This window comes from Echeneis naucrates, chromosome 23 (assembly GCF_900963305.1).
Source record: "Echeneis naucrates chromosome 23, fEcheNa1.1, whole genome shotgun sequence".
Lineage (NCBI taxonomy): Eukaryota > Metazoa > Chordata > Actinopteri > Carangiformes > Echeneidae > Echeneis > Echeneis naucrates.
In genome coordinates, this window is record NC_042533.1 from 255,057 (window position 1) to 280,573 (window position 25,517).

At 49.4% G+C, this 25,517-nt stretch overlaps 2 protein-coding genes across 3 annotated transcripts; both read right to left on the bottom strand.

Moving 5' to 3' along the window:
• Window positions 1-9: 9 nt before the first annotated feature.
• eps8a (EGFR pathway substrate 8a, signaling adaptor) lies at window positions 10-17,160 on the bottom strand. Its single transcript, XM_029494672.1, is given in 23 exon segments — window positions 10-1,902; window positions 4,824-4,956; window positions 5,056-5,245; window positions 5,400-5,643; window positions 5,725-5,748; window positions 5,979-6,014; window positions 6,106-6,243; window positions 6,331-6,414; window positions 7,349-7,491; window positions 7,566-7,768; window positions 7,974-8,122; window positions 8,201-8,275; window positions 8,380-8,468; window positions 8,679-8,805; window positions 9,007-9,083; window positions 9,318-9,454; window positions 9,525-9,607; window positions 9,704-9,853; window positions 9,938-10,099; window positions 10,353-10,420; window positions 11,450-11,511; window positions 12,442-12,512; window positions 17,033-17,160. Coding segments are annotated over 22 exon segments (2,547 nt in total). The 5' UTR covers window positions 12,504-12,512; window positions 17,033-17,160; the 3' UTR covers window positions 10-1,791.
• An 829-nt stretch (window positions 17,161-17,989) lies between these two features.
• On the bottom strand, window positions 17,990-23,728 carry dusp16 (dual specificity phosphatase 16). 2 transcript variants are annotated; one of them, XM_029495048.1, is made up of 8 exons: window positions 23,450-23,728; window positions 22,888-23,026; window positions 21,028-21,191; window positions 20,798-20,957; window positions 20,590-20,713; window positions 20,260-20,351; window positions 19,955-20,190; window positions 17,990-19,894 (listed from the first exon to the last, which is right to left on the bottom strand). In XM_029495048.1, the coding sequence occupies exons 1-8, from the start codon at window positions 23,711-23,713 to the stop codon at window positions 19,253-19,255; spliced, it is 1,821 nt and encodes a 606-aa protein (XP_029350908.1). In that variant the 5' UTR covers window positions 23,714-23,728; the 3' UTR covers window positions 17,990-19,252. The 2 variants fall into 2 exon arrangements, with proteins under 2 accessions (XP_029350908.1, XP_029350907.1); XM_029495047.1 differs by having other exon boundaries at window positions 17,993-20,351.
• Window positions 23,729-25,517: the final 1,789 nt, after the last annotated feature.

Sequence of the window (25,517 nt, forward strand, 5' to 3'; positions counted from 1 at the left end):
AGGTTTTTACTAAACCTTTTATTAATGAGCAGATTAAAATGGAAAAGGCACCATGAAAACTAAACATCTGATTGGCTCCTACAGAACAGTTGACTAAAAACAGGAACTGTGCTCATCAACAGATTCTACACAAACTGTCAGTTCCTCAGCCTTAATCATGCGTTATTAGTTATTACAGTTCGGACTAAAACTTTCATTTCTAACACAGTTTCAACCAGTAAAAAAAACTGAATAAAATAAGCAACGTTTTTACATCTTTAACCAAAGTGTTGACACATTCTCAGTTTTCCTGCAGCTGGTGGAGAATCTGCTGTTTCAGGTTCAATCATGATGAAGATGGTGAAGAAAAGGTCAGAGGTCAAATCTCAAAGAGGAGAATTTAAATAAAGAGTACGAGTCCATGACCAGCACGAACGGACCGGGAAAAGAATAGATGTCTTCGCTTCCTCTCCTGAGCAGGAAGTGTTGAACATGTGGAGAGCAACCAAAAAACAGGAAAGAAAAAATCTGAATCAAAGAGTCCGTTCACCTGAGTGCGTCGTGGAAACAGGCGAGTCTGCATTTCTATGGCAACAGTGAAAACAAAGCTGAAGGTCCTTCTGAGGAGCCATAGACACATTTTGAGTCGTCGGTGATGACGGAAGGGAAGGGCTTTATCTTCACTTTCCGTTTGTCGTCCTGCTGACGTGATGACGTCAGAGGTGACCTGCCGCTGTGGGCGGAGCCTGGAGAAAACATTCATGCTGTTTCAAGGCAGGGAATCACTGAGTCAGCAGAAATTCGTGTCAGTGTTTGAATTACCTTTGACCTCGATAGGAAAAAGATCTGAAGCAGCCTCGAGCCTTGAAAACAAAAAACACTGAACTACTTGATTCTTCACCTCCAGCAGAGACACGTCAGTTATTGTGCAAAAACGCTGATCAACAAATCTAATGATCTTCAGTTATTGATCCTTCTCTAAATCAATTGAACATGATCATCAATAATCAGAAACTAACCACAAGGTTTTTGTGTATTTCAATGAAACAAAGTTCATTTTTCTTTTTCAGTCAATCAGATCATGACCAAAGTAACTAAATAAAATAAAGATTTTATATGAATATCATCATTTTCTTAGCCCAAAAAAAATCTAAAATGTACAAATTATATTTATCTTTTTAAAACTGAACAAAATGTTTGAGCCAAAAATATTAACTATCAGTTCAATTTGTGCCTCTCAGTTTTATCACAAGTCCAGAATCAAACATCTGATCATTATTATTATTATTGATATCAGATTCTGTTTTGCCTCAGAGAAATACAATGAGAAATTATTTTTGCTCTCATATTAATTTACTTAAAATTACAAAGATTTTATCTGTGCACATAAAATCATCCCCAGCTAAAGGTAGACCTCCATCTGGTCTCTGACTCTAAACAAGGTCCAGGTTAGAGTGTCAAAGGTCTCAGTCTTGGTCTGATTTCTGTTTTGACTCCAGTTTAATCTGAGAGGCATAAACTGACAGAGCAGCTTTAATACTGAGCGGTTTGGCTTCGGAGGAGCAACTAAACTAAATTACGTCCACAGTCCCAAAGACTTTGCGTCAACCTCAGGCGGTCCACAGTCTCTAAGGAGACGAGCTGAGGAGTTCCTGTCTGCGCCGCATGATCTCCACAAACTCAGCGTGGTCAGCCGCCGCCTGAGGATGGAGAGCGCGAGACAACAGCAGGCAGCAGTTTGAAAAAACAAAGCAAAGGATGGAGGAAGGGAAGGAAGGAAGGAAGGAAGGAAGGAAGGAAGGAAGGAGAGGATCAGTGGGTGCTGCCTTCATCAAAAGACTCCACCCCCGAATCACAGGTGGACGCTGCCAGTTTCTCCTGTCGCCTCCTCATGATCTCCTGGAGCTCAGAGCCTGAACTCTTCTGGAGGAGGAACAGGAAGAGGAAGAGGAGGGAGGAGGAGGGGGGGGAGGAGGAGGGAGGAAGGGGGGAGGAGGAAGGGGGGGGGGGGGAGGAGGAGGAGGGAGGGAAGAGGAGGAGGAAGAGGAGGAGGAGGAGGAGGAGGAGGAGGAGGAGGGAGGGAAGAGGAGGAGGAAGGGGGGGAGGAGGAGGAGGAAGGGGGGAGGAGGAGGGAGGGAAGAGGAGGAGGAGGAGGAGGAGGAGGAGGGAGGGAAGAGGAGGAGGAGGAGGAGGAGGAGGAGGAAGGGGGGGAGGAGGAGGAGGGAGGGAAGAGGAGGAGGAAGGGGGGGAGGAGGAGGAAGGGGGGGAGGAGGAGGAGGAAGGGGGGAGGAGGAGGGAGGGAAGAGGAGGAGGAGGAGGAGGAGGAGGAGGAGGAGGGAGGGAAGAGGAGGAGGAAGGGGGGGAGGAGGAGGAGGAAGGGGGGAGGAGGAGGGAGGGAAGAGGAGGAGGAGGAGGAGGAGGAGGAGGAGGAGGAGGGAGGGAAGAGGAGGAGGAAGGGGGGGAGGAGGAGGAGGAAGGGAAGAGGAGGAGGAAGGGGGGGAGGAGGAGGAGGAAGGGGGGGGAGGAGGAGGAGGGAGGGAAGAGGAGGAGGAAGAGGAGGAGGAGGAGGAGGAGGGAAGAGGAGGAGGAGGGAAGAGGAGGAGGGAAGAGGAGGAGGAGGAGGAAGGGGGGGAGGAGGAGGAAGGGGGGGAGGAGGAGGAGGAGGGAGGAAGAGGAGGAGGAAGGGGGGGAGGAGGAGGAAGGGGGGGGGGGGGAGGAGGAGGAGGGAGGGAAGAGGAGGAGGAAGAGGAGGAGGAGGAGGAGGAGGGAGGGAAGAGGAGGAGGAAGGGGGGAGGAGGAGGAGGAAGGGGGGAGGAGGAGGGAGGGAAGAGGAGGAGGAGGAGGAGGAGGAGGGAGGGAAGAGGAGGAGGAAGAGGAGGAGGAGGAGGAGGAGGAGGAGGGAGGGAAGAGGAGGAGGAAGGGGGGGAGGAGGAGGAGGAGGAAGGGGGGGAGGAGGAGGAAGGGGGGGAGGAGGAGGAGGAGGGAGGGAAGAGGAGGAGGAAGGGGAGGAGGAGGAGGAAGGGGAGGAGGAGGAGGAGGGAGGGAAGAGGAGGAGGAAGAGGAGGAGGAGGAGGAGGAGGGAAGAGGAGGAGGAAGGGGGGGAGGGGGGGGAGGAGGAGGAAGGAGGGAAGAGGAGGAGGAAGGGGAGGAGGAGGAGGAGGGAGGGAAGAGGAGGAGGAAGAGGAGGAGGAGGAGGAGGAGGGAAGAGGAGGAGGAGGGAAGAGGAGGAGGAGGAGGAAGGGGGGGAGGAGGAGGAGGAGGGAGGGAAGAGGAGGAGGAAGGGGGGAGGAGGAGGAAGGGGGGGGGGAGGAGGAGGAGGGAGGGAAGAGGAGGAGGAAGAGGAGGAGGAGGAGGAGGAGGGAGGGAAGAGGAGGAGGAAGGGGGGAGGAGGAGGAGGAAGGGGGGAGGAGGAGGGAGGGAAGAGGAGGAGGAGGAGGAGGAGGAGGGAGGGAAGAGGAGGAGGAAGAGGAGGAGGAGGAGGAGGAGGGAGGGAAGAGGAGGAGGAAGGGGGGGAGGAGGAGGAGGAGGGAGGGAAGAGGAGGAGGAAGGGGGGGAGGAGGAGGAGTAGAGCACAAAGCAGAGAGGAAACAGCTGGTTAGAACATTTGGTCTCTCCAGTTGGTTCAGGGTCTGATGAAGGACTCTGGTCTGGTCTGATGTGGATCACCAGCAGGCAGTCTGACCAGACCTGAACCAACCTCAGGTCTCTGCTGCTTTGGAGAGCAGGTGGATGACATCATCTACAGCCAGTCAGGGTGCATGCTGGGTAACAGAGCGACTGTCACACAAAGACCTGCAGCTTCAGTCCTCTAAGCATGAATATTAAAAAGGTTTTCTGATTCGTTTCATTTGATTTTATGTTTTTAATCACAAACTGCTTCCAGTTTTCATGTTAAATAGAAAATGTTTTGTTCTTTGTGTGATCAGCTGAGGAAGTGGGCGGGGCTAATTCCTGAATTCACTCTGAACTAAAATCTAATTGGTGGAAAATTCTGTTTTTCTACAACAGAAATAAATTCATGTGTTCATGAAAAACATCTGGTTGTAAAAAGAGATGTTTTTGCAGTGAATTATTGGAAACTTAGCGGTCATTCCAGCGTCTCTATGGGGTCAGGGTGGGGTCAGAGGTCAACAGGAAGTGAATCATACTGGAGTCACGACTGAAGTAAACAGCCAGTAGCAGGAGCTACCTTAAATACTACAGAAGAAATGAACCTCGTTCTGACGGCCAGTTTCAAGAAGACCACCGAGTCCTGAATCTGACCAACTACAATCAGACTTCCCTGTCGGCCCCAAAGTTCTAACAGAAATTCAAGCTCACATCTCTGAACTGAGGAACTTGGGGAGTCCAAAAGAGACTCTGGCCAACAGAACGAAGCCACAACATTTCTCTGCGGTCACGATACCTTCATGAGCGAAACGAATCAGAAGATCAAAGGAGGCTCAGAAGAAAACCTGCAGGTGAAAACAGAGACCACAGACCAGACCTTGGCAGAGTTGGGGGACAAAAAAGACCCACAACAGGTCTCAGCAGGTCCACGACTTCCAGACACAAACGCTCCAGGAAACGGACGAGAGAACGAGACCACGTCCAGACATCCGGTCTCCAGGACAGAGGCCGGAGGTCAGCACGGGTCAACAAACAAATTCACTTAGTCTGTTTGCTGCTGCTCGTGTCTGGAAGTTCTGATCTGAAGAACCTGAAGATCCAATAATGTTCAGTGAAAAGTGCTGCTGCTGTTTCTCTAAGCTGAGGAACCGCAGAGGAACCGCAGATCTGGACTCTGGTTCCTCTGTGGTTCCTCTCAGTTTTAATCAGTCGTCATCAGCGGCGGTCACACCCACCTCCAGTGCCGCCTTCTGGACGGTCACCTGACTGTAGACTCGGGCGCCGTCGTCGGGACAAACAGTCTTCAGCTCGTCCTTGTTGAGGGAGAAGAGCTGAGCTCCAGTCAGGACGCCAAGGCTGGTGATGGTCCTGCAGAAGACACCAGGAGATGAAAGACAATCTGACTGATGACATTACCTCCCAGTTTGACCTTTGACACCTGGAGATGATGTCAGAGCTCACACTCACACTGGGCTGAAGCCTTTGGCCTCTAACCAGCCTCTGACATCATCAGGGGAGGAGTCGTAGGTGATGCTAACGGATGGCAGGCTGCCGCCGCCACCGCGAGACGGAACCTGGAACTTCTTCTGAGCGCTGCGGCCCAGAGTCAGTCTGTGCATCAGCTCGTCCTGGACTTCCTCCATGTTGGACTTCCTGCCTGCTGAGAGGAAGAAGAGCCTCCGTCAGACAGAGATTAATATTAAATGTCAACATTTTGACTTTTATGATGATGTCATTGATGATGTCACCTCCTCCCTTCCATCAGATTTTATATCAGATCATCAGTTGTGCGTTTCAGTCAGTGAACTCACGGTTAAAGGGGGCGGGTCTCTGGTTGGCGTGCTCTCTCAGGACCACGCTGCCGTTGTCGCTGGATGTTGTGCTGTTCTGGCGGCTGACGCTGCTGCTGTTGGTGGCGGTCTGTTTGGCCGGCTCGGCAGTGGGAGGAGGCAGCGGCGGCGTGGGGAGCCTGACGGGGGCAGGTGGGGGCGGCGTGGGGGTTGGTGGCATCGGCATTGCCACTGGTTTGCTGGGGACGTAGTCTGTCCTTGTATTCTGTTTCTGGGGGGAGGGGCTTATTTCAGTAAACTGAGCAGGACCTGAGACCTGACGTTTTATTTTGAAAAGCCTGGTTACCTCGTTCAGCTCCCCCAGTAACTGCTGCCAAGGTCAAAACAAACATGGTGGTGAGCAGAAGACACACAAACCTCTAAGCCACTAACTCACTGCAGGAAACCTACTGTGATGTCATCGACCTACTGTGATGTCATCAACAACACTCCAATCAGGCTGAGGATCTACATTAACTACGCAGCCTAGACCGGCTCTTAAGGGAACAGGTCCTGTTCCTTTAAGATCCAGATCCAGGAGAGTCCTGGTCCTGGTCCTACCTTGAACAACTCAAACTCCTTCTTTGGCATCATGAGCTGAACCAGCAGAGACAAAGACCAACAGATCAGACCCGGTTTCATGGAACTGGACACCTGAGTGGACGAGCTGTGGCCCCTCCCCCCTCACCTGGATGGTGTGGCTGTAGATGGGCTCGCCGCGGCTACTGATGTCTACGGCTTTGGTCATCTCCAGGATGTTGTTTGGCACATAGCCACACCCCCCGGCGCCATTAACCTTCCACCACTGCTTCCTGTCGTCCAGAACCTGACAGACGAGATTCAGGGAAAAGACACCTGAAGAGCTGCTTTTTAAAACCATTTGGCCCCTTTCAAGGGTAATGGCGGGCGTTACCTCGACAACCTCGTCCTTCAGCACCGACAGCTCCGTGCTGTTCCTCGCCACAAAGTCGTATTTTGATTTTGCGAAAACTTTAGTCTGACTGTCGACGTCGAAAGTGTTGAGGAAACACGAACACAATAACATGATGAATAAGAACAATGACAACACACAAATGCAATACAAACTATTTGTCTTCTTGACACAACAAATTAATAAACAAAAATCACTGATCTGATCTTGAGATTATACTAAAATCAATTTCTAAGAACTATTTCAAATTTTTCCTAAAAATTACTTTTTTTATCCACACACAAATAATACAAACTCAGTCAACAAAAACAAAACACATTCATGTAACAGCCAAATAAAATGTCATCGCACTATCTGAGCCGTGGAGAAGAGTCGAACTTCAGAATCAAACTGGAAAGAAGAATTCAGATTTTAAAGATCTGATGAGAAAAAGGAACCAAAAAACAGAAGAGATGAAAAAAAAGATAAGAGGAATTAAATGAAAGAAAGTTCATTTTGATTCAAATATGAAGAACTGAATTTATTACTCATATTTTACTAGTTAGTTCAATTTCTGTTATATATTATGTTATATTATATTCTGTTATATATAATTTGAACATCTTTAAATATTTTAACCTGGTTCAGCTTTTAGACACTATTAAAATTATTTTTGTTATTAGAAGTATTATACTTATTATGGCCCTGTGATGGACTGACGACCTGTCCAGGGTGACCCCGCCCCTCACCCAATGTGAGCTGGGATTGGCTCCAGCAGCCCCGCAACCCAGAAACGGAAAAGGCAGTAGAAGATGGATGGCTGGATGGATTATTGTTATTATTACTGTCATTAATGGTGCCATTTCATTTTTGACCTTCAGTGTTGATATATTTTAAAAAGTCAAATAAAATTGAAACTAGCTAAATGATGGTGATAATGAATAAATCTAATTTTGGTATATTTCTGTTTGCTTTTGATCCTCCATGTTTAGTCAACAGTGAAGTCAGACTGGTTCTCCACGGCGGCATCATGTGACCTCAGTTACCGGTCCACGCGGCGGCTGACGGCCTGTTTGAACGCCGCCACAGCCGCGTCCTGATCCAGGATCTGCATTCGTTTGTAGGGCGTGTTGGAGAAGGCGTACCCATCTGAGGGGGGGGAACCTCTGCACCGTCGTCTGCTACACAAAACAGAGACACAACCGTCAGTCATGCAGTAACTTCCTGTGTGGTTCTACAGACAGAGGCGGTCCTGACCTCCTGGACCGATCTGGTCCTCGGGTCCTCTGGCCTCTGGACCTCAGCGTTGGCCAGACTCTCGGCCAGCTGATTTAACTCCTGGTCCCGCCCCAGGGTTCCCTCCAGCAACACGGGTGGCTCCCAGCCATCACGAAATGTCAGCACACAGGGAGGGAAATAAAAGTCCTTTGGCCACTCCAACCTCAGACACACAAATCACACACAAGTCCACAGACAGTGACCGACAACGTCCTTCTACACAAACATTCAGACCAGAGAAGAAGATTCTGACCCTGAAGACCTGGATTCCTCTAGACTGCTGGACCAAGACAACCAGGGATACCCCCACTGACAGGTATCCATGGTAACCAGAGGTTACCATAGTTACCTGTGTGTCATCATCTCACCTGCATTTGGTCCATCCGTCGCCCAGGGCAACCCACAGATGTCTCTCCTCTGCCGTTCCTGAAGCGTGGAGGAAGTCGATGGCCTCCCTCGTCAGCAGAGGAACCAGGACACTCCGAGCCAGATCCACACTGCCTGAGGCCTGGACCACCTGAGGACAGGAGTCAGATTGGGTCAGACCGGGTCAGACACATGTGGTCAGCAGATGAACATAGACAGTAAGACTGACCATCCTGAGAGGAGCAAATAGGAAGTGAACCAGGTCCACAGCGCTGGGGTTCTGTATGTGGTCCTTCAGCTTCCCCTGCAGACCAGACCACATGAGACCAGATCGGAACAGACCACATCAGACCACAACAGACCAGAACCATGTTCCATCTGTAACCAGCGATGATGATGGAGACGTACCAGCTGGTTGAAGGCATGTTTGAACTTCTGCAGACAGTCGATGAACTCGTCCTCGGACGGCGGTCTGGACCGCAGCGTGAGGACGCCCTCTTTTGGACCAATCAAAGACAATATCAACATGAGCACTTCCTGTTTGTATTTCATCCTTTTTATTAATTCTAGATCAGGTTTAGATTCAGTTTCTAATTAAATGCTGATTTCATTAAACTAAATAAAGTTTTGTTTATGAGCAGATTTTTGTATTTATTGAACTATAATGATAATTCTATGTCAGGGTCAGAATCTGGACCAGGACTCACCTCCTGGACCTTTCTTCTTGCTCTTCTTGGTCTTCTTCCTGTTGGACAGCTCGTTTAAAGCTTCAGCCGCCTTCTGAAGTTTGGTGACAAAGAACTCAATGTCGTCCAGGATGTGGTTCAGGATTTGCTGTAAAAAAATAAAAAGCGTATTGTTTCAGCGTTAATGAGAAACCAGCAGCGATAAGGAACCTTTCAAGTTCCACCTTCAGAGATTTAATGATTAACTTTGAGTTCCATTTTTTCTCTGAGCTGGTTTCTTCCTCCTTCCGCCCGTGAAGCCGACTGAACTCAGATTTAAACCCACCAGCTGCTCTCAGATCAGACTCACCACGTCTCTGTCCACTTGGGCTGCGGTCATGTTCCCAGGCCCCGCCCCATCCTCTGATATCAGATGCTGGCGCTCATCTGTAACAGAACCAAACTGAAAACTTCTGATATAAAGTGACATTTAAATATTGAGAGAATTCAGAATTGCTTATGAAATATTGATCAGTCTAAATAATGAATGATCAGATTTACATTTTTAATATTCTGACATGACGTGATGTCACTCCTGTTAATAAGTAAATACTTTATTATAATAATTAAACTTTCCAGTCCACTTCAGTCTTCCAGTCGAACTCCTGTGACATCACTCACATTCTTGCTGCTCATTGGTCCAGGCCGACCAGGCGGCCACTCGGCTCTTTATGTCCACTTGATTGGATGCTTCTGGAGGTTCGGGAGCGGGAGCAGGGGGCGGCGGAGGGATGACCCCGTCACTCTTCAGGATCATCCTGCAGACGAGTGGATCAGCCAATCAAGTGTCAGCTTGAGAAACGGCGTTAGACAGAGAGAGGCTCTTACTTCAGTGTCTCTGGCCGTTTCTTCACTTTCCCTCCTTTGGCGTCCATCATGGCGCTCTCCACGTCAGCGTGGATCAGGTTGGCCTGAGTTGACATAAAGACCAACATCAGACATTATCTCTTAATATTCACCCAACCATCTTATCTTATTGGTTGAGGGGCCAATCAGAGGCCACTTACCTTGATGTCATCACACTGGAACAGGTGCAGGTCTGGTTTGGTCTGGCCCGACTCTTTACACACCAGAGCCAAGATGGAGTCGTAGCTGCAGGCGTTCATCACCGCCTGGCAGTGCTGGATTGACCCGATGGGAAAGTTCTCCAGCTCGTTCTGGACAAGTCAGACAGGAAGTCAGCAAAGAAGTCAGGCAGGAAGTCCTTTGGCCTGTTAGGTGAGCCTGGAGGAGAACCTCACCTTGGTCTCCTGGTCTATGAGGCTGATGCTCTTCTCCTCCACCTGCAGCAGAATCTCCTGAGTCCAGACCTTCCCTTTGGCGTCCAACAGACGGAGACGTCTGATGCCATCGTCTACCGTGATCATCCCATCTTTGCGGTCCAACACAAACGTGGTCAGGTGCTAAAGGTCAGGACGCCACAGTCAGATCGACAACATGATCCATGTGTGTCTACTAATTTATCAACAGAAGTTACATTTAAGACATAATTAAACTCAATTTCTAATTAAATATTTATCATCTCTGTGTTCAGCCTATCAGATCTCTTTTTCATCAGTTACTGTTATCACATCCTCTTTAAAATCAGCCAATCAGATTTTAGCTGCAAGAGGCGGAGGTTGGTTGAATGCGATGACATCATACTTCCTGTCTCACCTCCACATGGTACTGCGACGTGTCCGTCAGGCTGTTGATGCTGTTTCTGGTGTAATGTTTTCTTTGTTCTGGGAAACAAATCTTGAGTTGAAGTCTGAATGTAGACCAGAGTTTCTTCAAGAACCTGGACTGTGTCCCACCAGGCTGGAGACCTGGTCCAGGTTTCTGATGTTTCACAGTAAAACAACAAACGAAAAAAACCAAGCCACCAACCAAACTCAAACTGAAACTCGGGATCAGATCAAGTGATTTTAGTCCAGAAGTCAGAGGTCACTGTGATTCCTCCTCCTCAGCTCTCAAAACACAAGTGTCAGTCTGAGTTGGACTATAACTGGGAACCAGGTTGTAGAGCTGAAGGGGTCTGGACCAGAAGGGGGGTCTGGACCAGAAGGGGGGTCTGGACTAGAGGGGGGGTCTGGACCAGAGGGGGGGTCTGGACCAGGAGCGGGGTCTGGACCAGGGGGGGGGTCTGGACCAAAGGGGGGGTCTGGACCAGAAGGGGGGGTCTGGACCAGAAGGGGGGGTCTGGACCAAAGGGGGGGTCTGGACCAGAAGGGGGGGTCTGGACCAGAAGGGGGGGTCTGGACCAAAGGGGGGGTCTGGACCAGAAGGGGGGGTCTGGACCAGAAGGGGGTCTGGACTTACTGAAACTTTGAGAAAAGAAGCTGTTGGTCCATTTATCAGAGGAGACAAAAGGACCTGATGATCAGAGAACAGAACTGATCAGAACCAGGACTACAATCAGTACTGATCAGCACAAAATGATTAATCACACACACACACGCACACACACCCACATGGCTGAAACTGCTTTTTATTTTTGATTTAAATTCTTAAATTTGTTTCTTTCATAAACCAAAATAAAAAGGCTTATTTATTCATGCATTCAGACACACAATGTCAACAACAACGACACACTCTGACTTCTCTTCCTATGTTTGGATGGACGGAGGAAGAAAACGTCATCTGCTCCTGTTCAGAGAGAGATCACACCAGCCAGGACCTGAAGGACCAGAACCACCAACTGGGACTGGAGCACATCAATCTACATCCTCTCTTCTTTTTTGGTGCTGATCCAGACTCAGACCAGGACTTACCGTACAGAGATTTGGCACTGGACTTGGCTTTGGGTCTTGGAGGCTCGGGTGAGTCATGGCTGCTTCAATAGAGAAACACAAAGTGTTGTCATGAGGAGAACCGACCAATCACACACCAGATTACTGATCAGCATGTTTCATTCACAAACATCAACTGTCTGTCTGTCTGTCTGATCCAGGTCCTGCTGGTCTCAGACTGACTGTCTGTCTGTCTGATCCAGGTCCTGCTGGTCTCAGACTGACTGTCTGATCCAGGTCCTGCTGGTCTCAGACTGACTGTCTGTCTGTCTGATCCAGGTCCTGCTGGTCTCAGACTGACTGTCTGATCCAGGTCCTGCTGGTCTCAGACTGACTGTCTGTCTGTCTGATCCAGGTCCTGCTGGTCTCAGACTGACTGTCTGTCTGTCTGATCCAGGTCCTGCTGGTCTCAGACTGACTGTCTGTCTGTCTGATCCAGGTCCTGCTGGTCTCAGATGTGGAAGCTGAAACTCAACCATCTTTAGTTCTGACTGATGACATCAGGAATAATTAATGAGGCTGATTAGACCACACACCTGTAGACCAGCTGCTCCTAGTCTACAGACCCTGGTCCTGATCCACAGAACCTAGTCCTCAGCCACATGCCATCCCCCCAAAAATCCCAATCTGATTACTGGATCAGGGCCTCTGTGGTCCACTGACCTGGTTTCTGCAGCCCGGAGCCTCATTGACTTTATCAGGCTGATTAAAGCTGAAGATCAATGAGGGCGGAGCTTTGGAGAATCAGACCAGGCTGAGACCTGGACCAGACTGAGACCTGGACCAGACTGTGACCTGGACCAGGCTGAGACCTGGACCAGGCTGTGACCTGGACCAGACTGAGACCTGGACCAGGCTGAGACCTGGACCAGGCTGTGACCTGGACCAGACTGAGACCTGGACCAGGCTGAGACCTGGACCAGACTGAGACCTGGACCAGACTGAGACTTGGACTGTGGTGGTGTGTTACTGACTTGGTGTGTTGTTGTGTTGTGTAAAATCCAGAGGACACATCTGGAGCTTCATATCCGTTCATCCTGATTCACTGTGGAAGAGAACAAATCATCATCATCATCATCACTGAGCAGTCAAAGTTATTGATTATTGATCATTGATCAATAGTCAATAAAATCAATGATCAATAACATCAGAGTCTCATTAACACACACTTATTATGAGGAGCAGCAGGAAACCTGCCACAGACACACATTCAACTGAGACTCCATCTTTGAGCGGTAGCCATGGCAACAACAGGGTATCTGAGAGCCTGTGAGGCAACACAGAGGGAGAAATGATTTAGACCTTTATAGACCTGATCCACCAGAGACCAGGTCAGACCAGAACATCTGGATCATCGTCCAATCAAGTTACAGTGCACCAAGTGGGCGGGGCTTAGGGGGCTGACTGCTTTGTTGTGACATCCAAAGTTCCAGAAGTGCTGAAAACCTTCAGACTGGACCAGGCTGTGGATCAGCAGCGAGGAACCAGATTCACCAGGTGGACTCAGATGTGGTCCTGGTCCGTCCTGGTCCATGAACCAGCTTTAGATAGGCCATCTCTGAGGGACAGAGGACGGACAAGCTGCTGCCAGAAACACATTAAAGATGGATGAAGTCAAAGTTCAGCCTCCACCTGCTCTGACACCAGAAACACAAAGACACACAAACACTCAGAGACACAGACACACAGACACACAAAGAGAGAGACAGAGACATAAAAACACACACAGACACACAAAGATAGAGAGACAGAGACACAAAAACACACACAGACACACAAAGACAGAGAGACAGACACAAACAGAGAGACAGAGACACAAAAACACACACAGACACAGCATAATCAACCATCTCACCTAGTGTGAGAGTGTTCAGCTGCAGGTGGAGTCATGTGACCTGTGATGTCACTCAGATCAAACAGCAGAGGACAAACTGTCCCTGGAGCCTGATGACATCATCATACACTTTGTGTGTCTTTAATGGCCCATAGAGCCACGCCCACTTTCCCTGGTGACCTCAGGTGTGTTGACTATTACTCTCTTCCTCCTTCAGGTTTTATCTAATCGCACGACAAACTGACACAGAAACACAACAATCAGCAAAGTGAACACAAAGGTGTGTTTGATCAAGCAGGTGAGGCTAACAGGCTAACAGGCTAACGGGCTAATGTTAAAGGCTAACCGCTGTTCAAACACACTGTTAATGAGTCACTGCTGCCAGATCAGGGACCGCTTTGGCCCAGTCCACCTCACAGGGGGTGACCGCTACAGCAGTTCAATGTGGTCCTGCTCCTGACCCGGTGCAAGGTTCAGGATTCGGTCAGACCGAGGAGACCTCAACATGTGGACCATCAGCGCACACACACACACACACACACACACACACACACACCTGAACCAGTCTACGTAGTTTGATCCAGTAGGATCCAATAACACCTTCCAGCTCAGATCTGGACCTGATGGTGATTCTGGATCAACTGTGAAACCTCCAGAAGTAGGTCAGACCTGGTCTAGAGGAAACCTCCAGATGTAGCCACGCTGGTCCAGGGGACCCGGAGCCTGGAGACCTGCTTCTGGTCCCAGTTTGAAGTTGCTGTGATAATGAGAGCCGCTCTGAGTGCAGATTGATTAATTATCCTGATTCCCAGACCAGATCCAGGACACACAGCTCTGCTGGGACCTGGTTCTCATTAGCACACTGCAACCTACATACTGCTGAACTTTACTGTATAAATGCTGCTGAGACCAGCAGAGAGACCAGCACAGAGACCAGAAGAGAGACCAGCACAGAGACCAGCACAGAGACCAGCGCAGAGACCAGCGCAGAGACCAGCGCAGAGACCAGCGCAGAGACCAGCGCAGAGACCAGCGCAGAGACCAGCGCAGAGACCAGAAGAGAGACCAGCGCAGAGACCAGCGCAGAGACCAGCGCAGAGACCAGCGCAGAGACCAGCACAGAGACCAGCACAGAGACCAGCGCAGAGAAACCAATGGCCCTCCAATTCCCATTTTTATGCTAAACTAAGCTAACAGTATTGATGATAAGCTAGGTTAGCTACTGATTGGCTCAAATCTGAGCTGACTTTAATCCTCAGATTCTGTACTCAGCTGGACTTGTTGATTTAAGATGGACTCAAACTCCCAATCTCAGACTTTCAATCTCTATATTATCCACATTAATCCTCCTCCTCCTCCTGAAACAGGAGCAAACTTTAGACTCTGCAGACCTGGATGAGAGGAGCTAAACCCAAACCTTATCAGTCCGGCCGGTTCCCCACAGACCTGAACTGCCTTCGGGACTCTGCAGTGTCTTTGTGTTGATGTTGTGGTTGTGGTTGTGGTTGTTGTGACGTTAGCTGACAGTCTGCTCTGATTGGTCTGATTTGGGACTGAGGAGGACACTGAAGTCTCTGATGTCCTCATTAGTTTCTAAGATCAACTTCCTGTTTGGCAATGACATAGTGACATCATTGTGATGTAGAGATTAGTACAATGTCCAGAATGACAACAGGAAACAGATACACAACTTCCAACATGAAGACAGAAGACACACAACTACACACTGACTCATGTTGGTGGTCTGGGCCTGAGGACCCTGAAGACCTGAGCAGGACCTGGTCTGGGACCACTTTCAGTCTCTGGTTTCCTCCCTGCTTTGTCCTTCCTGGAACTGGACTTTTATTGTGAAATGAGGGGGGCTGTCAGATGGAGTGCTGGCCCGACAGGAAGCGGACCTACCTCTCTAAGGCGGTCCGGGTGACCCAGACCTCCAGGACAACGCTGCTCCGACGAGGATCTGGGCCTCATGTGACAGATTAGTGAGGATCCAGGTCTCTGACAGCGTTAAGCCTCTAACTAAAGACTGGACAGGCTGGGGGAGGGGAGGAGGCGGAGCAGGGGGTGGGGTCAACCAACCTGCTGCTTCTCACACCTGAGTTCACTTAAAATGGGAATATTGATTATTATTATTGAAAATAACCATCAGCCTGATACACATACTGATCAATAATCAAAACAGGTGATGACACCCTGAGCCACCTTAGACAGACACAGACACAAATAGAAAAACAAAAAGTAAAATGAAACGTGAAAAAATAAAGAATTAAAGAACTTTGAGAAAATAACAAAAATCACAACAGAGAAATAAACATTCCAAGCATTAAAATTATAATTGGTGGAAGATAAACTTGATTTATGTGTCTGTTTGTTTGACTCTTCGGTCAGAAACTCGACTCATCAGCTCCAGTTTCCTGTTTCAATCCCATAATTCAACACGGGCTCATGCAAACACCTGGCAGGTACAATTACATCACCTTGTCGTCACAGTAACCAGCATCACACATAAACAGCTCCCAGGAGACGCCACAATGAGAGCGGGAAAGTGTGACCATGTTTTTTACTTCATGCTCAGGTTTAATTAGAGCTGAATTTATTTTCTTTTTCTTCATGTTTTGGTCAGAAAAAAGCTGTTCAGCAGCTGAGAGTCCAAGCTGGGAAACAAACAAACAAACAAACAGTCTAAGGACTCGCTGCTCCCACCAAAACCAGACCCCAAGAACAGATCCAGAACCAGCTGAGAACTTCAGTCATTCGCTGTCTGAGTCCAACAAGAAACTGTTCAACTGGGTTGAAACCACAGAAAAACAGTTACACAACAAGTCAAAGGTCTCTGATGACCTTTGACCTCAAGATAAAACAGCTAGCAGGGTTAGACACAACAACAAACATCTATTTAAAACCTTTCTGGAGTTTCACAACACTGCTCCACACAATGCAATTCAACCTCAACGCACCTGAGACACACCTGGACAGACATCATGAACATCATGTTATATTTCAGACTGAGACCATAAACTCATCAGGGAGGAGGAGGGACATTTTCCCATAGACCTCAATACAATCTGACTTCTGGTCCTGGTTAAGGGTCAGAGATGGACCAGCTGGATTTGGATTGTTGTGTCTAAACCTGACATGGACCACCTGGACCGGGCTCTGAGCCCTGAGACCTTTAAGGCTTTTTCAGATCTCAGACTGAGGCTCAGCTGTGTGTCATCACGTGACCTCACCTGAGACCTGGAGGGAACTAATGAGCAGCCGTTCTCTGACGTCACACCTGCCTCACACATTAAACGGTACCTGAAGCCCCTTTTTGACCTTTAACCACCCCCGGAACAGTCCGGACTGATCGGACCCCCTGAGGCCGAACCACAGGCTCGACGGCCGCCCACCTCTGCGTGTGTGTTTGTTTGTTGGTCCGTGAAGCGTTGAACTACACGAAGCCGTTTTTCTGTCACTGATACACGTCGAGCCTGCTGATTTAAGGTGAAGCTCCGGACCCGCCCGGACCCGCAGGCGGGCCAGCACCGTCCGAGACGTTTAAATAAACCTGGTTCTGGTCCAGACCACCTGTCGATGTGACGGTTCAAAGGAACAAAACGGATCCGGTTCGGCCAAAAAGTGACTTAATGTTCGGTCCGTCCTCAGTCGGACGGACATCAGACCTGAAGGATTAAAGGTTGATTAGATCTGACGGGCCGACAGACCGTCCGTCCCTGATCCGGACTCACCTGCACAGTAATCCGGACTGCTCAGAGAATCATGGCAGAATCAGGCCGATCCGGACTGGGCTCCTCCGGGTCCTGAGGATCCGGCTCGCGGGATCAGACTGGAATTAAACTTGACTTTAATCAGGGGCGTGTCCTAAGAGATGACTGACAGGCGGTGCAGATGGGCCACGCCCCCTGCGCCTGCCGCATTCACTGACCGTCCGGACATGTCAGTTTTTAAAGTAACGAACGGAAGTCTGCTCCTGTCACACTTCCGTCTTATTTACCTTTCATGTTCATCTCGCTCAATAATGACGTTTATGTTTCTGCTCCATTGTTTCCCTCCATATTGTCTCCATATTGTCTGTTTTTGAACAAATTTTCATGAAATGGAGATTTTTGTCATTTGTTCCGTCAGATCAGTGACGTCATCTTTGTGCGGCCGAACAAAGGAGCCTTCCAGTCCGCACTGAGGGATTAGACCAGAGGTGTCCCACTCCTGTCCTGGAGGGCCACAGTCCTGCACCTGATCAGACTTCAGCAGAGCTTGATGACGAGCTGATTTGAATCAGGTGTGTTGGAGCAGGACAGTGGCCCTCCAGGACTGGATTAGACACCCCGGGTCTGGGAGGGCTTTTTCAATACAGCACAAAAAAAAAAAACAAACATACACGTTGTGTATCAGACCTGTTAGCACACATTCTCTTTGAATATTTGTTGTGTAGTTTGGACAAACTGAATCTTTAAACTAGTGTGTTAAAATCCTCCCTGATTTACTGACTCAGGGTTCGAGTTATGTTAACGTTTTCCTGATGAATTTATGATCTCTTAAGGGGGCGTGGCTACTGTGTGAATGACAGACAGGGTTTTTAAAAGGCCAAGATAATAAATTGGACACAGAGCATCTTCATTGTTTGTCTTTACTGCTTCACTTTGAATCAAATCTTCAAACACAGTAGTGCAACATGTCAATGACTCTCCAAGAGCCCCGCCCCTTCACAATCACTCCACCCACCACCAAACAGACCCCACCCCCACCGGTGTCCGGGCCATCCTGGTCCCCAGGACAGACTGAGACTTCATTTCATCCATCTACACAGTGGGTGGTGCTGAGGCCCAGACCCTGGTCCAGGTGTCTTTGAGAACATCGTCATCTTCATCATCAGGATGAGAATCCAAACCAAGCTCATTCACACGTTAAAGGCTCAGAGTCCAACAGTGAAGTCTGTTGATCCATCATCATCTCACACACACACACACACACACACACACACACCTTTTAAATTGACATTATATGAACAAATAAAATCTTGGAGATAAAATGGATCTTTCAGTTTAAAGTGACTCTGAATGTTTGAACTCTGATCATCAGACCAGTTCAGACCGGTCCAGGTCTGAGAGCCGAGTTGGTTCGGCTCTTCTCTGACAGCAGTGGTACAGTCCAACCTCAGTGTTGCCGTGGTAACGTTTCATTAGTTCCTGTTTAAGGTTCTTCCCTGGACCTGAGCCAACATCAACATGAAGTGGACACACTGAGCCCGTCAAAGTGACTGCTGGTTTCTGGTTCTCACGGACTTTAAGGGCCCGGGGGGAGGGGGGGGCATTAGTGACCTCTAGTGAGCAGTTCCTGTTACTGTTAGTGCAGAATCAGCCTCAAATCCATCCCACAGAAACTGCTTTAAAACCTCTGACAGTCTGTCAGTGAAACATCGAAAGGTCCACACGGCCTGAAGGTACACCTGGTCTTTGATTCTAAATCAGGTCTAGGTTCTATGTTAATCCAGTGAAAGTCTCGAAGGTCTCAGTCCACAGAGAAATGCTCACAGTCTGGATTCAGAAAATGAACCTTAAACCAGCTGTCAAGACTTCTGGAACAACAAAACACTCACTGCCCTAAGCCACCCACCTAAGCTCCACCCAACTGGACCCACCTCCAACCTAGAAGGATTCGGTTGCTCTGAGTGTTTACCTGAAATCTGCTCCATTTTTATTGGATCACTCAAAAGCAGTTGGCCAATCAGAGAAAAGGAACAAAGCCTCTCTTCCATCAACACTCTGTATAAAGTTCAAATAAGGACCTTTAAGTTCACAGACCCCCTCCCTTCTTCTCTGATGCCACCCCTGACATTGTGATGCTTCCTGTTCAACCGTCAGGCTTCAGTGGAGTTGAAGCTGCACTGAGACTCATCTAGGCCAAGTCCAGACTGAGTCCCATTCATGAGGCCCAGTTGTGGTTCTGGTTCAGGAGACCTCGATGATCTCCATACTGCCGGAGAAGCTGGACTGACTCCCCACCTTCCCCATCTCCTCCCTGGACCTGCTGTCCGTCAGTCCGTCTCCAAACTCCATCTGACAGCTGCGCCGTTTCAGTTGCTTCTCGAAGCTGCTCTCTTCGTGCCAGCTCCTCCTCGAGTCTCCGCGGTCGCCCGTCCGCTGCCGGCTGCGCCTGCGGACCGCCTCCAGGCCATGACTGCAGCTGTATGCTGCGAAACCTCCGCCTCCGCTCAGGATGGAGGTGGAGTAGAAACGAGTGGTGTCAGAGGAAAGGTACCAGCCGCCAGTCAGGGAGGAGGTAGAGACGGTGACGGGACCCAGCAGGATGTCGGAGTGCCAACCTTTCAGGGCACCGCCCAAGCCTGCTTTAGCCAGGTTGGCCTGGCTGTGGGAGAGGCCCAACAGGAAGCTGGTGGTGTGTTCCTCCATGCTGCCGCTCCGGTGCAGCTGCTGGGGACAGTTCGGCGCAGCAGGCGGAGGTTTGGTGAAGTAGGCGGGCGGCGCTGCTTGTTCTGGGCCATTGGACTCCTCTTTGTCAGGGCTCTGCTCCGGCGTGGACTGCTCTGAAACCTCCTCCACGGGGGAGAACTGGCAGGGTTTACTAGTCGGCTCTTTGAAGGCAGACGGTTTGTAGAACTCAGTGGCGTCTCCTGAACTTCCGTGAGGGACGAACCCTCGGTGGGTGGAGCTTCCGCCCGGCTCACCGTATGACTTGATGTCCAGAGAGAATGAGCGTTTCAGCCGGGCGCTGTCTTCAGAGCCCTCAGGGAGCTGAAGGCCGCTCAGAGCCTGAGCCAGCAGACGCTCCTCGGGGGTGTCGGCTAACACACAGGGCAGCGTGAGGGGCTCCAGCAGGGCCATGCCAGGACCACCAGGAGCCTTGGGACAGACCAGAGGCTCTGGGACTTCAGGCTGAGTGGGGGCCTCACTGCTGGGCTCTGGATAGGGAAGGGACTTCAGTTTAGTTTCTGTACCGTGAGGACTCTTGATCTTCTTCTCAAAGTCCAGCAGCTGACCCAGGAAGTTGAAGTTGGGGGAGATGGTTGGTCTCTTCTCCTTCACAAACCTGAGAGCAGACACATGGTTAGTGTGACCCTGGACCCTGTGAGACCAGATGACAGGCGTCTGGACTCAGACTGCCTGGAGTGTTTGGACTGTGTGTGTGCTGAGACATCTCTGTCAAATATTAAAATATCTATGTGATGAGTTAAACAGGTTGTCATTAAATATGTTAATATTGAGCTCATATTGAACCCTCCAGCAAGTGAGCTCAGCAAGTGAAGGACCAGACGGACCAGTCTAACCTGTACGCCTCGTCCAGAGACATGTCCATCCTCTTCATGATGTAGGCGATGGCGATGGTGGCTGAGCGGGAGATCCCGGCCAGACAGTGAACCAAGACACGAGCGTTAGATGCTTTGGCCTTTTCTGAAAAAGAGTTCAGACTGAAGTCAGAAAAGTTTAAATCGAAGTGCAGATCTCGCTGGCAGCTGAGATGGACTTCCTGCTGACCTATGAACTCCACCGAGCGATCCAACCAGGGCAGGATCTTCTCACAGAATGAGTCGTTGACGGGGACTCGGAGGAAGTGAGAGTCTGGGATGAAGTCTGGTTTGGGACAGGTGTTGCTGGCGTTCAGGACGTAGGCGATTTCATTCTGCTGCATCAGATCCTGCAGAGAGAGAGAGTCTCAGATGAGTGTGTCCCCTGACTTGGCTGAAGTGTGTGTCCTCTGTCCTCACCTTGTTGAGGACGTCTCTCTGGCAGCCCAGGTACAGGTGAGGGAGGATGCGGGTCGGTCCAATGTTGGTGACGGGGAGGCAGGGCTGAGAGATGCAGGAAGGCACCAGGGTGGACTTTCCCTCACACAGACCAGGAAACAGGTGGGAGAACTCTGAGAACCCACCTGGGACAACAAAAACACTTTAAAGACTTTAGAGAAGGAACAGTAGCCTGACCTGGATCGGCCTGAACCATGATCTAAACCTGCAGTTCCTCCACAGACCACTAGAGTCCGGCAGTCAGTCTGTCCAATTGACTCCATGTTTACTCCAGTCTGGGACTAAAATTGTTCTGGTCCCTGGAAACCGGTTCCTCCTTCAGACAGATGAGTTTAGAGAACTTAGTTTCCTGTTTATTAAAGTGACAGAGGATGGGGGTGTGGCCTCTTTGACCAACAGGTGAGTCGTAGCTCCACGTTTGACCATATTTGGAATAGCTGTGAGATGTGGGGTGGAGTCACATGACAATGGAGCAGCTCAGTCTGAGCTTCAGAAACCTGCCATGATGTCAAAACTACATGTAAGTCAGTGAATGGTCTGACATCACTGGGGGGCTTTTACTTTGAAATGACTGTTAGTCAAGTGACCAGATGTGCTGCATTCACGATTACACCAAGCCACCACAAAAGGTCTGACCTCTTCGCCTTTTGCCAGGCAACCGACCTGTGAGGGGCTCCTCCGCAGCCTTCAACAGGAAGCTGATGAGGAGATGCTGTTCCCTCAGTCACCTCTACAGTGACCAGCCTGTGGCCTTTCCCAGCATGCACTCGGCACCCGGCTCCTTTGGTCAAATCACTGGCAAAAGGTCCAAAAGCTCTTTTTATTAACAGACAACTATTTTTTTAATTTTCCTTACCAGTTTTATTATTATTATTATTATTTATTGATCTTTTTTGATTCTGCAAGTTCTTTTTTAAACTTTTATTATTCCTTCAGGTTTAGTCTGAGAAGCTCTAATTCAGGTTTGATAACTGACCTTCATCAGCAGGACTTCCTGTCCTTTCATATCCAGCTGTAAATATTCAAATGTCATTTGTTTCTCTGAACAACTTGGCTCTGAGTTTAATGTGTTTATTGGTGTTTGGTTGAGCGGACGCTATGACTTTATGGGTTCCTTCTTGGTTTTTATTTCACAGGTCTTCAGGACCCAGGCTCTTTTCAGAGGTCACTGAGTCAGAGCTGAAAAGAGTCAATTTAAAAGGATCCAATGAGACAACATGTGTCTCCGTTCTTGTTGAAGACTGTTTGGCTCTGACCTGTCACCTCCTTCAGGCGCTGGAACTCTTAAAGCTCAGATGACTCTGGGAAGCCCAGAAGTCTTTAGTGCGTTTGACGTGTGAGGGTGGAGTCATCAGTGCTGCATTACATCATGGTTACATAACGTCAGCCTCAGTGGAAAGAAGGGAGGACGTCTTCCGTCGAGCCGCCCGTCGCTCCCACCAATGAGCAGCCAGAAGACGGCTGACTGTGACCAGCAGCTGTTCCACAGAGAGCTCAGTGATCAGTCACCGTTTAACTCAGATCATCACTGATCATTTACTGCTGCAGGGTCCAAAGATCACAACAACAAACAGATGGTTCACTACAACACAGAAACTGTCAAACGGCACTCCTCTTGTTCCCTCCTTTCCTTCCTTGGTTGTTGCCTTTGTCCTTTGACCTCAAAGTATAATCTGTCCTGCTGATGTAGACCAGGATGTCGCCAGACTTAAACAGACCTTAAACCTGCATGCGCACACAAAATCTGGACATTTAAAGAGATGACTGACATGTGAGCGCTGATTGTGATGTGCTGGAGTGTGAGAGTTGGACGGGACTCACCTGAGAGCAGGTGGACGGAGGGGAAGCTCCGTTCCAGTTTACCCAACAGGACGCTGAGGAAGGACTCAGAGGTGAGAGCGGCCGGGTCCAAAGAGTTCTGATCGTACACGACGACCTCCTGATCGGCCTGCAGCTCCAGCTACAACAGAGAGAGAGAGAGAGTGAGAGAGAGAGAGAGAGACACACACACACACACACACACATGAGAGTGGGCCAGTCCTGCAGAGTGACCTTCACTTCTACAGAGGATTTAAAGACCCTTTTCAAAGGGCTGGGGTCTGGTCCTGGGTCCTGGTCTCCAGGTCCTCCCCATCATGTTTATTTGATTCTAGTTTTGCTCCAGGACGCTCTATACTGAAAATATACTGAGGATGAAAATAATTTACATTTCAAAGCCCTTTTTCTAAGTCTGTTTTGGTTTCACTTATCAGTTCAGTGATGTCATCATGATGTCACCATTCACAAAATTCTGCAGCGTGAAGACACATCAGAAAGTGAAGTCACACTGAACCAGATCAACATGTGGTACAGGTCTGAGAATGCAGACTCTGGCAGGTTTTACCTTCTTCTTTGCCGAGTGCTGCAGCAGCTCAGCGATTTGGACTTTGTCCTGCTGCAGCCTCCTCTTCATCAGCTTGGAGCAGTTCACGTTCACTGCCTCCAGAATGTGTGAGGCGTTGTAGTCCACGAAGGACCGGCTGTCGATCAGCACCACCCGGTCCAGCCCCCCCTCCAGCAGGGCCACCAGAGCCTCGGCCCCAATGGGCCGCACCGCTCCAGGCCCCAGCATCCCGGATCCACACTTGGATCCTGGACGGTCTGACATATCGAACCCTTTGTCCTTTACCCCCTCCCACCCCCCCACCCCCCCTACTTGTACTCCCCCTAGCCCCCCTCCTCCTCCTGGTCGTCCCAAGCCGGCGGTCCAGCGCAGTGACGAAGCCTGGCGAGGAACCTCAGAGGATGAAGAGCTCCATTGTGTCAGCCCAGTATGATGTCATCCTGATGGTGCTTAGTGAGGGGGGGGGCGTGCTCAGGGGAGGCCTCCTCTGTCTGTTTGTTGAACTGAGTGTGTGACTTGTAGTTAAAGTGTGTTTTTGTTGTGTGTTGGGTCTTTGGGGAGGTGCAGGCTGAGGGGGTAGCAGGTCTCATTCACACCACAGCAGGCGTGAAACAAAAGAAGTCTTTTCTCCTGCTGGGCTGATGACATCACTCTGCACCTCCATCCTGGTCTTCATGCTGAGGTGGTTTCAGACTCTGAGACACAGAAACAGTGAAGTTGGTCAGTTTGGTCACATTTCAACATGTTGGGGTCAGACAGGAAATAGGGGGAGGAGCCTCTGAGCATCAGTGTGCCATTGCCTCCTGATGAGACAGGCGATGAGACCGGCTGAGAGACCACAGCGTGGTGTATTTGATCAACAGAGGAGCTCCTGGATTAAAACACCTTCAGATTAAAGTGAAGCAGCGTTTGATGGACCCATATTCTGGTCCAGACTCGTCTGCCTGACTGAAACTCGTTAACTTCTCGTTAACTCTTCTCCTCACTGACTCACACTAGGAATTTCCCTCCTGCTGTAAAACCTGCAGCTACAGAGCCGACACCAGCACCAGAAAATCCCCCAACAGTCACCCACCCCACCCCCAACGCACATAGACCAGGACCTGGAGCACTTTAGGAGCCAGATTCAGTGAGTTTGATCCAGGATCATCAGGTGAGACTGAGATAATATATAGAGACTTTAGAGTGACTGTTGAATTAAAATATCTCATAATTTGGGATCAATTAAGTCATTAGTTATAGTTATCGTGTGCTGTGAAGCGTCAGTGACCTTTGAGCCCAAATCCTGATCAGTAAATCTATGAGACTGTTTACAGATTCTCACCTGAGCTTGTTTCCGTTCTGAATCCTCAAACAGCAGCTGGAGCCTAAATCTCCTTCAGACCATAAACCAGAAGAGAAGAGATTCCAATTCTGTTTTCTCAAGAGGGGACATTCCTGTCAGACATCTGATCTCTGACAAATCCCCATCTGAACAGCTGGTATAGTCACATGACCTCCGACTCCTCCGCCCATCACGAACACCGACCCTTCACCGGGGTCAGCTCCATTCAACTACAGGCCCCGTTTTATTCCAGCACCTCCAGTTCCATCCAGTCTGAGATGGTTTGATGGTTTGTTGCCTGAGTCACATGATTTACAATCATTCAGGTAAAATTGTACAATCAAATATCTCCCATCTTATGAATAATCCTGCAGTTTCTCTGGATCAATTATTTGATCGAGGATCGACACCCCAACATGGTGTCAATATCAAACAGGAAAAGAGCACCCATTTTACTTTTTATCAGATGGTCCATGACAGGTCTGTATTAAAAGGTCCATATTTCTACGTCTCCAGTCTTTTATTTTGAAGGGCTGATGTCCACAAAAACATGCATTTGTGGTTTTAAGAACTAAAAACCAAGAAGACCCTGACTGGTCCAGACTTTCCCACCATCTGCAGGTGAAGACCACATAGAACAGAGAAAAGTCTCTGAACAACCAGTCGGAGGGATGAACGGCCATTTTAGTACAGTGGTTGGCATGGAAATCAGATCCTGTAGCGGTGAGATAATCAGATCAAGTC